This window comes from Centroberyx gerrardi, chromosome 24 (genome assembly GCF_048128805.1).
Source record: "Centroberyx gerrardi isolate f3 chromosome 24, fCenGer3.hap1.cur.20231027, whole genome shotgun sequence".
NCBI lineage: Eukaryota > Metazoa > Chordata > Actinopteri > Beryciformes > Berycidae > Centroberyx > Centroberyx gerrardi.
Window position 1 is genome coordinate 14,220,983 of NC_136020.1, and position 13,085 is coordinate 14,234,067.

General features: G+C 43.6%; 1 protein-coding gene across 1 annotated transcript in view; it reads right to left on the minus strand.

Moving 5' to 3' along the window:
* Nucleotides 1–504: 504 nt before the first annotated feature.
* The window catches only part of pdzrn4 (PDZ domain containing ring finger 4), a 37,706-nt gene continuing 25,125 nt past the window's right edge, over nucleotides 505–13,085 (minus strand). The window contains exons 4-9 of the mRNA XM_071914557.2: nucleotides 8,839–8,937; nucleotides 5,829–5,891; nucleotides 3,249–3,350; nucleotides 2,823–2,939; nucleotides 1,309–2,394; nucleotides 505–1,077 (exon numbers count right to left, since the gene is read on the minus strand). Of these exons, the coding sequence (XP_071770658.1) occupies nucleotides 505–1,077; nucleotides 1,309–2,394; nucleotides 2,823–2,939; nucleotides 3,249–3,350; nucleotides 5,829–5,891; nucleotides 8,839–8,937 (2,040 nt within the window). The remainder of the gene's footprint in view (nucleotides 1,078–1,308; nucleotides 2,395–2,822; nucleotides 2,940–3,248; nucleotides 3,351–5,828; nucleotides 5,892–8,838; nucleotides 8,938–13,085) is intronic.

Consider the following 13,085-nt stretch of genomic DNA (forward strand, 5'->3'; position numbering starts at 1 on the left):
TTGTATTTTCCCCCTTATAAAAAAATGCCACCTTGAACGAGGCAAGTGAAGTTGTACCGCTTCATATGCGATGAAAGAGAGGAATGGAGAGAAACAATACATACATTAAGTTAGTGTGTTGGTTCTTTACTTTTGTGCTGGAGTCTGTTTGCCTGAACCAATATGCTACCAAAACTCAGTGTGTTACCAAAAGCCAAAGTATAACCACAGATCAGAGACACCTGTGTTTTACAGTTTTGTGAATGGCAGCGGTCACAGAGGAAAGAAAATACTCCTGTTGTCATGACAGAGTTGGAGAGTTCTTCAAACAGATTATTTTTCTTCAGGCAATAGTTACAAAGTTGCTAAAAGTTGCTACGGAAGTCCTCAGCAGTGACAATTTTCATTTACATTTCACAAAAGTGAATCACACACTTTTGTAACATATAGAACCAATGGAATAGTTCCTGAAGCACAGGCTAATTGATATAAAAGTGTCCAGTAATTGACAATTATATTTGTCTGCTAGACAGTTGTGACAGATAGGAAGGCATTGTGTACTTTGGTGCCCTCCGGGGCCCTGGCTCCATGGCTCATCAACTCTTGGATGGTCATCCAGTTATCCAGGATCTTCTTGTTGCGTTTCTTCATCATCTTCTTGTGGCTGAGCTCCAAAATGTTGATCTCCTTCTTGCCCTCGGCTCCGCTGCCTGGTCCCTCCCTCAGACACTCCAGGCGGCTCTTCTGCATGAACTCCCTCCTCTTCCTCTGCTCCCTGGCCCGGGCCAAGTGCTGCTTCCTCTCCTCTTTGCTCCAGTAGCGGCCCATCTTCATCTCACTTATAGCGTCGTCATCCGTGGTCATGCCTCCACTCCTCTCCTCTCGGATCCTCAGTGCCCGCTCCCGGAGGATGCGGTCACGGGCAGGCCTCCGGGCCACGTAACGTGTGCCATCAGCGCGAACTTTGACCTTCCACTCCAGCCGGGGTTCTCCGGGGCGTCCGTTTCGGTGCAGGGGCTCTCGGCAGACGCTGAGCAGACTCAGCTGGCTCTGGGAATACTCCAGGGACGAGTGCTGCTGTAGCAGCTGCATGTAGCTCTGCAACACACAGGAGAGCATCATTAGCATAGAATAGAACAGAATGTAGTGCTATGGCACATGTGCAAGTAATTTATCGCCTGGTCATTATTGAACAGTGATAATTTTAGCAGGGGATTAAACCCTAAGTACAAAAACATTGCAGATTTAGCCACCAGAACCCATCAAGAACCCCTGTTTGACCCAACCACCCTGCCTTTTTATCCAATGTCTCTTCTTGACTATCCCTACCTGGAGTTGCCTGGATCCTGCCTGGCCTTGGTGGGGTGCTGTTTGATAGGGAGAGGCATAGGGAAGCCCTCTCTGGGAAGCTCTGGTCCTCCCTTTCCTCTCACACCTCTCATCGTCTGCAGGCAGGGCCGGGTCCGACTCAGAGCGGGACGGGTTGCTCTGGTCTGGGCTGCTGGAGATGACGGGGCCTGGGTCCGGTCTGCTGTGGCTGGGTGTGCCCTGCGGCTTGGGGATAGGGATGGGGCTGGTGGGTGTGGAGGAGGCCAGTCTAAGGTTCTTCTGGTTGGTGAGGTTGATGCGTCTCTGGAGAGAGTGGTCAGGAGATCTCTCCATGCCTAGTGGTGTTGACCGCGCACTCTCTGCTGTGTTATAGGCACTGGAGCTGTCCTTCTCTCGGACCTTATCGCTGTCCGACCTCTCCGGGTGTTCGTGGATATCCGCCAGCCTGCCGTGCCGCTTCTGTCCATCTTTGGGGCTCCGTCCTGGGGAGCACAATGTGGGCTGAGGGGGGTCCAGCTGGTGGGTCTGGCGGAGCTGGTGGGCCTGCATGATGCTCTGGCACTCCAGCTCGATGCTGCGCAGTTCCTCATTCAGCATCCTCAGCTCCTGCTCCACCCCTCCCCCTCCTCCTCCCACACCACCATCATCTTCATCACCTCCTCCCTGCTCAGTGAGGCTACACTCTATACTGTGTCGAATGGAGTACACCCCACACTCGCCTCCATTCCGGATCTGACACTTGAGCTCCAGAAGTTGCTGGAAGCGATTCTCTAGACCTAGGACCCCACTTCCACCACCGCGAATACCCAGTTTCCCCTCATGGCCCTGGCCTTTGGAAAATGTCCTGGGACTCTGGGTGTCATGAGGCATCACAGTCCCTCGCCTCCCCAGCCCATCTCCCTGGGTGTGGGGATGCTCTGCTCGCCATCGCTCCCTCAGGCCATGGGCCGGGCTCCTCCTGTGGAGCCTGGCCAGCAGGGGTTGATGTTCTGGACTCTCTGTACTGCGTCCAAACCCACTGTCTTTGTCCTGATTGTTGGAGGAACAGGTAGCTGTGTCTGTCGTCACCTCTTCTTCAGCTGCATGCTGGTGTATGAAGAAAGATAAAACAGTTAGTTCCCCCCGGAGGTCTTTTGAGTAACTTGCAAGCGCCTCTTATGTTTGTATAATACAGGACATGTTGTTTATCTCTTATTGCATTACATGTGACATGCTGTTCATTGTTTGGTTACATAGTGCAGTGTGGAGAGGAGGAGGATGATTATGTTGGGTGATTAAATGCTGCGCTCTGAGGTAGATGCTTGCTTGTTACCCTCCTTCACATCCTCCCCCTCTCCTTTTATCCCTAACTCCCTTCCTTCCCCCTCTCTATTCCTTTGCCCCTCCCTCCCATCTTTTCTCCTTTCCTCCTTTTTCTCCTCCCTCTTTCCCTGATACTCCGCTGCCTCTTTATTGCGCCTTCCTCTCTTTCCTCTTTTATTCTTTTCTCTCAGCTCTCTCTCTCTCTCTCTCACCTCATCTCCTCTGGCAGTGTTATGTTCCTTCTGCTTCCTCCTCTCCTCCAGGATCTCCATCTTCAGTTCCTCCAGGAGCTCCCGTTGCTCCTCATCCAGCCATACCTCCTCCTCCAGCTGAAAGCAGATCGAGTCAGAGACATGGCTCTCTGTGTGTCTGCGTATGTGAATGTGTATGTGTGTGTGTGTGTGTGTGTATGTGTGTGCACACAAACTCCTCACAATCACACTGTCACTCAAAAAGGAGGGAAAAGGCACTTAGCAGGCAGCTACTGTTATTTGACATGACACAGGTTGTCAAGATACACCAGGGAGCCAGTGTGTGTGTATGTGTGAGTGTGTGTGTGTGTGTGTGTGTGTGTGTGTGTGTGTGTGTGTGTGTGTGTGAGAGAGAGAGAGAGAGAGAGAGAGTGTGTGTGTGTTTACCTGCATCTCTGGCCTGGTCACCAGTAGCACGATACTCCTGGCATCTTCACTTGACAACAAGGCAACAGCCTTCTCTCTGTCTTGCACTTCACATCCATTTATCTGTACATTAAAGACAAGAATGAAAGCTCATGTTTATAAAAATAAATGTTAATTTTAATGTATTTGCATATCATGTGATATGTGGATTACACACAAAACAACACAATAAAAGTATGTAAGTGCAAACCATTCCGTCCACATACCCAACATGTAATTTTAGCATCATTCAGTACACTTACATGAATGGAAGGATGAGCAAAACAAAACTAACCATTGTTCTTTGGATTGTCTTTGCAAGGCACGGCTTCAACAGTCACACACTTGACACCTTTCTCTCTCTCTCTCCCTCTATCTGTTCTTCTCCTTCTTTTTCACGCTTCGATCTCTGTCTCCCTCTCTCTCTTTCTCTCGCTCCCATCCCTCTCACCTCCCTTCTGCCATCCCTGCCTCTCACTCCACGCATCCACAGGAACGGCTTGAGTAGGCAGCGCGCTAGGTAAGGGGAGTCAATCGTGGGCGTGTAGTCCGACCTCACGAGAGTCTGCTCTCACCACACATCCAGACACACAATTAACTGTTCTTTGACAGGTGGCGTTCATCTTTTCCTCACTAGAGTAATGGGGCTGTCAGAAGGAGATAATAGGGCCAGGAGTACAGCAGGCCTCGCTCCCCCCAATCATTCACACTATTGGGAAACAGATACACTACTGCGAGAGAATGGACGTACCGGGAAAGTGCTTTATACAAGGAATATGGAGAGATATCGCTGGTACACCCTTTTTCCCGTTCATTCAGACAGGAAGCAAGGCGAAATGTAGATTACTGAGACAATATAGATTTCTTGAAACTATGCTTCAGCATTATATTTTTAATCTATCATGCTTGCATTTGAATGCTTTTGCGCCAGGCTTGGCAGCCAGCACAGCCATTGTCTTGGGTAATCTAGCGTTTATAAACTTTTTGTGCAGATGTCATCGGTCAGTGTCATTGGTCACAAATGCGCAGTGAACATTTTTCCTCCTGTGGTGCTACAATGAGCTTTTTGTCCATTTTGGAAATAAATTTATAGGCACCTGGATAGAGTCTGAGCTGATTGGCTTTTGCTGTACTGTGTCAGGTGAATATCTGGTAGAATGTTTGGTGGTAGAAGTAGAAATATTTGAACTCGCAAATGCCTCTTCGCCTCAATTTGTGCCGCCTAGAGTGAAGTTGCATCCATCTCATTCCGTTTGCCTCCTCCCTTTGACTTTGCATGCTTTTGCGGCAACTTTGATTTTGTTTTGTGTGTTCTGTCTGAATGAAGGGTCAAAACGGATGAGTCATTTGCAATGAATCTACTCAAGGACACATTGACACAATGTTATTATTATCATTTATAGCATTGAAAAGTAACACAATTGTATATGTTCTCCAACTTGACACATAGATAAATTGAAATGACACATCCATTTTAATAGTGTCTTTGCCTTGAGTGCAAAGCCATTTAGATATTGAGGGTTTTTTTTTTTCCACTGAATTAGTATGCACTGTGCTCTACCTGTGCTTATATGCCAGTGCTCTACTTGGCATATAAGGCATGTTTTTCATTATGTTTTGTGCACAGTTCAGTTCAGTGCAGGTACACTAGAAGTAGGGTAGGTAAATATATTTGGTGCTGGCTCACTTTCAAAGGGTGTTGTCATTGCATTTGTCTCCCTCACAAACAGGACCACAATGGCACAGTATTCCAGTGGGTACTGATACTATACTGTACCTGTAGTATGGAAAAAGCCTATATGTGTACCAGCAACTCTGTGACGCATAAAGTTAAATAATTGAATGGTGTTTGATGATTATGAACACATATGCATGCCATGCACACAAAAACACATGCAGACTCCCCATCTGCCTCTGCAGCCTTCTTCATACAAGCACACACTTCTCTGATCTGCACACTCTACAATCTAGAGGTAGGTTGAGATATTGCAATAGAGAGAAAGAGGAAGAGAAAGAGAAAGACAGGCAGAGAGAGAGAGAGAGAGAGAGAGAGAGAGAGAGAGACACAGAGAGGGGTGCTAGAGATGATGTAGTGCCTGGTGTAACCGGCACTAAGGACTTTAATTTCCCTGGTAAAGTGTGGTGATTAAATATGCATACGCTCGCCTGGACTGGAGACAATAGCAGCTTGGCTAGCCCCTAAAAAGAGTGTGTTACAAGTGTGTGGGAGTGTCTGTCTGTGCTCTATGTGTGTGTTTATTACACATGCCAAAAGAAGAAACAGGAAATGGGTGATTATGCAGTATAAATGCCAGGTTGATATTGAAGATAACATCCTGGCAATGTTGTGGAACAAATGTGTGAAGGGTTAAAAATAGACAAAGAGGAGGAAGTCTTTTGGAATACAAGCAAATTTGATGTGTATGTGTATTTGTGTGTGTGTGTGTGTGTGTGTGTGTGTGTGTGTGTGTGTGTGTGTGTGTGAATGTGTTAGAAGGTCATGCGTGTTCATAATGCAGTCTGGTGTGAAAGGACTTGGGTAACGGAGATGAAACTACACACCTGTAGGATGCGATCTCCCTCCTTGATGCGGCCGTCTCTCGCTGCTATGCTGTTAGGTTCCACCTGCACATAAGAACATAGAAATCAATGCTGACCACATTAAGACAAGTGGCCACTGTTTATCTCTGTAGTCTTCATAAGAGGAAATAACACCAGTGAGGCAAATAATTCGCATTCATTGCCCTTTGTCTGTCTCTGTCTTTTCAAACAAAAAAATCAATCAAGCTTTTTCAGGAATGAAGAGAGGAATGCTTATTTTCTCATTGATGCCCATGTATTTTTTGAAATTATTCACTGGAGTTTTAACAGCTCTCAAGAGCTGAGGAGTCATGAAACTCACTGAACATCAGAATTACCATGTAAACAAATTGAAATAAGAAAAAAACCCCATCAAAACTGCAGTTATATGGCTTGTGCCAAACAGCAACGGTATGCGGATCACAGTAAACAGGAAAAAAAATACTGCATTCCAGTCATATAAGCAGTCAGACATTTCCAGCCATTGAAACTGAACAGCATGAGATAAAGCAGAATGTGAGATATGATAGTCGGAATTCATATTTCACATTCATACTGGGTTTATTACGGTAGTTGGTGATGTGGTCCGTGATTGTAATGCACCGGTGCCAGAATGTGTCAACAACCATCCAACAGTGTTATATTGGGAGCAAATATATCTTTATGACAAGAAAATCCTCTTCGCTCGGGCCTTCACTCATCCTGTTTTTCATTCCAGGGGTGCATGCATTGAAATTCCTGTCAATTGCACGTTTCAAATTCTTATACTCAAAGAGGCAGAGCTAACGCAGAAGTCTTTTTCCTGACACAAATGAGCATTCAAAGTGGGGAGAGACATGGGGAGCATGAGTGAGAGGAAAACAGAGAAAGAGAGAGAGTAGAAAACAACAAACTAAAAGCATTAAAAGTCACAAATGTTTATGGCACAAACATGTAGACATTCCTAGTTGAATAGAATCAACATCTCATATTTTCCAAAATGCATCCCGGTGGATATGCATATAAGCCAGTACAACACTGCAATTTCAGCTTTGCTACGAGCCCTCAACAATCTTTTCATACACTTTGTTGTTCTTGCAGTGAAGATCAAGAGAGATAGCTACATGTGGAAAGGGAACCTTACTGGAAATGGAGAAGAAAAAAACCACGCACTTCCCAAAGTCGCACAAATACTATCCATAAATACATTTTAATGAGGCAAATTAGCATTTTTATCCTTTTATCAAAGGTACGAAAATAGATGTCTTCTGTCAGTAGGTGACTGTTTTCACAATCTGTTGAGGTTCGGCAGGAGCAGGCGTTGTTATTGGTTTTATATCTGCGTTCATATTCTTCATCTGGTGCAAGAAGAACAGGTGAAAAACCAGAGGAATAGCTGACACAGTTCACAGTTTAAACAAGTATTTTTATAAAGGCTGAAAGAAGCTAAACGTACTGTGTGTCTTTGTAATCCTTCTACCATTTAAATCCTTATGCCAGCATCCTAATCCTCGTACCAGCCCTCACTGTTTTCACCCTTGGCTTTGTGTTCGTAATGGGATTGAAACTGCACCTGCAGTCAGAACAAGCATTTGTCTAATACACTCTCTAGTGCTTAAAGCCTTCCTGAGCCATAATTCATTTGGATTTCTCAAAAGAGTCTTTGCGTGACATGAAGAGTTCATTTCCAAGAATGTCGTGCATTCATTTTTGAAAAAATAAATACCTGAAGTTCATCATTCAATATCTCTAAATTAGAGGACACAGTCTGTAAAACGGTGATCCCTTTGTCAACCAAGGACTTAAGCTACCAACTTTGTTTTAGAAAGTACTAGAATTTCTTTTAATTTTGTCCTATCAATCATTTTGTAAGAGTAACATTTTTTTAAATGGTGGATATCTCATTTTGGTACAAAACTCATATGTCTAAAAACACTTACCAATTCTTTCTGAGCCATAAATCATTTGAATTTTCAAAAGAATCTTTATGTGATATGTTCCCTCCCAAGTTCACTCTTTGCTTTGTGTCTTTGGTATTCAGCGGGGAGGAATGGCAGAATGTGTCATTTAACACCCTGCGGGAGAAGAGAAGGGTGTCGCTCAGGACTAATTAAAATCCTCAATTAAAAACAAGGTAAAGGAGGAGGAAGGAGAATGGCTGGATGGGAATCACATTTCAAACCTGGCTTCCTCTCTGGCCATGCGTGGCTCATTGTCAGTCGATATTTGACTGGCAAACACTCAAACATTTTTCTCCTTCCTCCTAATTCAGTTCGACTCGCTCTGTGCTGCAGTATGTATGGACGGGAATTCAAATGGGAATTCATGCTATCTTTTAATTACTTCCTGCTAGAAAAGAAATTGATCGGGGGGGATCTGACTTTGATTTAACGGACATGCTGTCTTGTCACTTCCAACTGAACTCATCGGGGAGCGCTTGTTTATAACTCCAGCACCACCCCAAGGGAAGCACTTCATTTTACAGTACAGGTCTGGTTGGTAGTAGGTAATTATGAGCTAAGAAGAAGTAATTATTGGTAATTATTCTGTCAAGTTTGAAGAAATACCAGGTAATTAATCTGTGTATTATGTGGAAACCTACCAGGTAAGTATGTGGTAACTAGTTAATACCAAGTACTTGTTACAGTTTTCTTGTAGTTTACTTTCAGCTACAATCCGCAGTTGATGCATCAATATTAGCTCAGCATTCGTCAAATAGAGAGAACACTAAAGACTCTAAAGGGTTTTCCAGTGACAAAAAGCTAGCTACAGTCTTGCTACACTGTAAGTGAACTTTTGATGTCATTACAATGCTAGTTAGCATTAGCATGCTAGCTAGCCAGCTTTTACCTAAATTGTTTACATTCTGATACAGATTTTGTATTCCCTCCTGCACAGCCGGGAGAGGGTGCACAAGAGCACACATTGAGCCCAAATCGTGGATTGCAGCACGTTTCAGAGTGCCGCTGTAGAAGGACCAGAGAACCAAAACAGGGCGTCTGTCCTTCTTTACCTGGCTGACGTAGATGGCGGCGTCCTCCTCATCGTCGGTCCTGTAGCACAGCGTCAGGCCCAGCTTCTCCTGGCTGTTCTGCCTGCACAGCTCCACCTCCTGTCACACACACACACACACACAAATGAAGGTTTTTCCGTACCATGCTGTAGGCAACCCATACTAGGCCTACTTTGTTTACACTGGACTGGACTTCCAAAACCATCTCAGCTCTAATAGAGTTGTCCCATTGATCTACAGTGGAGCTGATATGACAGCAGCCCCCTTTGGGGAACCAGGTCCATCTCTGTTTCTGTGCTCTACATTGTTATTGCAAGTCAAAGAGGTAAAGGATAATCAATTTGGGAATGTTGTGTTGTTCCATTGTCATGAGTATTTAAAATGCTTGAAGCAATGAGAACCTATGTTAATTTCCTACTTATGTATTCAGGCAACCCCCATCCATCTCTCTCTCTCTCTCTCTCTCTCTCTCTCTCTCTCTCTCTCTCTCTCTCTCTCTCACACGCACACACACACACACACATACACAGACTGATGAAATATTAATCTATCAGTTCCAGTGGGGTTCGGTCCCATGGAGTCTTGTTCTAGTTGTTCACCCCCCTCACACACTCTGCTGCTCCAATGTCACACATTCACCCAGATAGAGACCTAAAGCTGCAGCAGTCACATAATGCAACACACACACACACACACACACATAAACACACAACTGCACACATACAGTACACTGTAGCCCAACGTAAAGCATGACAAAACACAGGACCACACGCGTACAAGCACGCACACACACACACACACACACACGCATGCACTGATCATTTGAATTTCATTTGAATATTCATGTGCATGATAATACAGTTTTTGCTGGCTTTTATTTGCTTAATTCTTAATATAGCCTGCAGTAGCATCAAATGCAAATAAAAAACACAAACATACACACACACACACACACAGCCCCAGCATGTGTCCTGTACATCAACAAAATGAAAGCCTACCGTATCAAACCAAACCCAGCGGGTGGCAACATACGGTGCAGGTCTTTGATGGCCGTACTGATGGTATTTCACTCACTGCCCCCTCCCACAGGAAATTTTCTCTAAATTTAGTGTGACTCGCTACTGGCGCCTTTTGATCTCCGCTGTGTATAAAGGTAATCACATAAAGATAACACCAGGGGTAATCTTTATTAACCCCGCGCTGCCAAATTCATTTCACAGTGTTGTGAAGTTGTGAAAGGAGGGGTCGGCCGTGTGGGGTAGAATGGGGCGAAGGGTAGGAGGAGGGGCGCAAGAATTAAGCCCCAGACCCAATTTCTGGAGTATTTTTTTCTGTCAGGGGAAAACACGATAGCAGAGACTGACAGGGGAAGTAATTAATTTCTGTGGCATTTAACCCCCTGCACAGACAGGCCTGACCTTCAAAGGTTGGTGTTTCCAAGGGGTGTATAATGTAACACCATGTGCTGGTCTACACTACACAAACTGGTACACTTCTCCAGTTTAGTACACTGGCTGGTTTGTAGAAACCCTGACAGTGAAATAACGGCCACATACAGTAGGATCAGACAGCGCTAATGCCTTGATGTCAGCACACATTGGCTGGTACGCTGCTTCCCAGACAGCTGAAGAAGTGGATTAGTAGAGTGAGTTATCATGATGTGCAGCCTATCAGTGAATCGAGTCCAGACATGTGGAGGTCACTGGAACTGAAGGGAGTCCAGATTAGAGATGATTGGATAATAATCTGTACCGCTGTGGGGTAAAACTGAGGACAAAACTCATTTTATGTGGTTTACAATGTACTGGAACAGCCAGCAGTGCAGTGCACACTGTGACAATTGTGGAAATTTCTCTTCTTAATTTACAGTATCCACCAACCCATTTTCAAATCAGCAAGATCACATTTACCAGCTGTCACTACAGTATAAGAGAAATGAAAACATATTGGCAATAGGTGGCGTTCTGTCTTTTAGAGCCACATTAAACATCTGCCAGCAACATCTCAGCTTAATGTTCAATTTTGCAATTACTGAAAAGTTCCATTTAAAGGAAATTAGCATCTGATCTTCATTGCTCGTTGTTTCAAAATTGCAGATGATTACATTCCCTCAGCTGTCACTGTTTTGTAAGCAAAGGTCTTTTAAGATAGCAGTGGTATTACCAGGGCATAGTTGATGCAATGATATTACCAGTGATAGTTTAAGATCCAGTGCACCTCATTAACTGCACACACTGTTGACCAAACAAAGCATTCATTGAAATCTGGATTATTTGACATCATTTTCTCTGGGAAGTATTGGATCTAAAACAGATGGATGCTGTTGAGAACCAGACTCATAGTTTCTCAAAGTCTACATTGACAGCTATAATATTTTGGGTAACTTTACATTTACATGCCCTTTGTTAAACAATACCACGAGTTTGGTAATGCGAGTCTCATTGCACTTTATATTCCATAGTGAATTTTATTGTTAAGCTAGCAATAGTATATATATATATCTCATTTTTTAACTGGTGGATCTCATTTAGGAGTAGAACTCTTCATTTCTGCATCTACAGTACACAGTGATGCAATAGAATAGTATAATACAGATTTGGCAGACAGGCCATGTAACAACAGAGTATAGTGACAGTAGGACTACCCACATGGACAATCTGTGTGAAGCCAAGCTAAACCTGTCAGTCAGAAGTAATGTTCCTGGGAATGGCAGGCCTATTCTCCGTTTCATCCAAGAGGAAAGCCATTTATGCTTCAGTTAGATACACATGGATGGACAGAGGTAAGTGAGGACGTCTGTTTCTGTGTGTGTAGTGGAGTGTCGACCTTGTTCAGATGCTACTGCCGTCACCACACACACACACACACACACACACACACACACACACTCACACGGGACAGTCATTCATCCAGATGAGACTCTAAGGTAGGCCACAGCTGGCAGCAGAAGAATCCTAATGACCCAGAATGCAGTTCACTGAACCAGGAAGTGCCTATTAAACTAGGGAGGACCACTGACAGTAGCAAATGTCACCCATCAGTGTCACCTAGAATCACCTCTGAGTTTACTGTCTAACTTGCATAATGCATCTGTGACGATAAGGAGACTTGTGCATACACACACTGCACACACACACACACGCACACACACACACACACACACACACACACACACACACACACACACACACCTCTCTTCCTGGTCACAGAATTTTAAAACTACACCTTCCTAAACATGATTACTGGAGCTGCTCACTAACCAGACTGAATCTATGAATATGTAGCAGGGTGTGGCTGAGAAAATCTGTATAGATAAAAAATGTAGTGTGCTCATAAATAAATAAATAAATACAAAATTGTGTTATCCATATCTGAAATGTTTTTGTTGTGAGTCACAGCATTGTAATCTATGGAGCTGAAAATTCCCTGAAAATGTGAATATTTTCGAGTTATGCTTTATACAAACACCACCGAATTTATGACAAGATTATTCCCCATTTTAGCAAAAAATACTTTCAATACAGCATTTATCATTCACATGACAAAATGAGCTGCCAGAATATGCATACTCAATTATTTGTGATTCAAATGGAGACAGGTTAATATTTCACAAAGAGCAATAGGGCTTGTCAATAAAGCCACTTTGAGAGCTTTGTCATTGACAGAATTTATGGGATTCAATATTGATTTTTTTTCTCCTTTTTTTTCTTGGAGAGCTAAGCAATAACTCTTATATTCTTTGATGAGCACCCATGCCTTATCTCTGTTTTTTTTAATGGCATGTTGTATGTTACAGTAAGATGCTGTGGATAGTATTGCAACAAGATAGTATAAGGTATTAACATTGAATCTTAAAAGGATGTGTCTTTTTTTTTTTTTACACATCTGTGTGTCTGCTTTGGGGCAACACACAACTGTGCAACCTTTCAACACAAGTAATGTTGTTTTTTTATACATATGTTGAGTTGAAAAGAAACACAACAAATGTGTGTTGTCCCAAACTAGCGATGTGTTAAAAATGACACATCCCTGGGGTTCATTATCTACCAATGACTTCAAGCTTTGAGTTCAAATCAAACTCCCTCATTCTATTTAGAAGTAAGGTTTGCTATCCTCTCTCCAAGCCTCATCTTCTGAACTGAAGTTTGGCTGTTCTGATATAGTTAGAGCCCTCAATCCTATCAATGGTGGATAGGTTGATGGCTCGAAATATAAGATAAACAGAGATAAAATATTGGTAGATAATA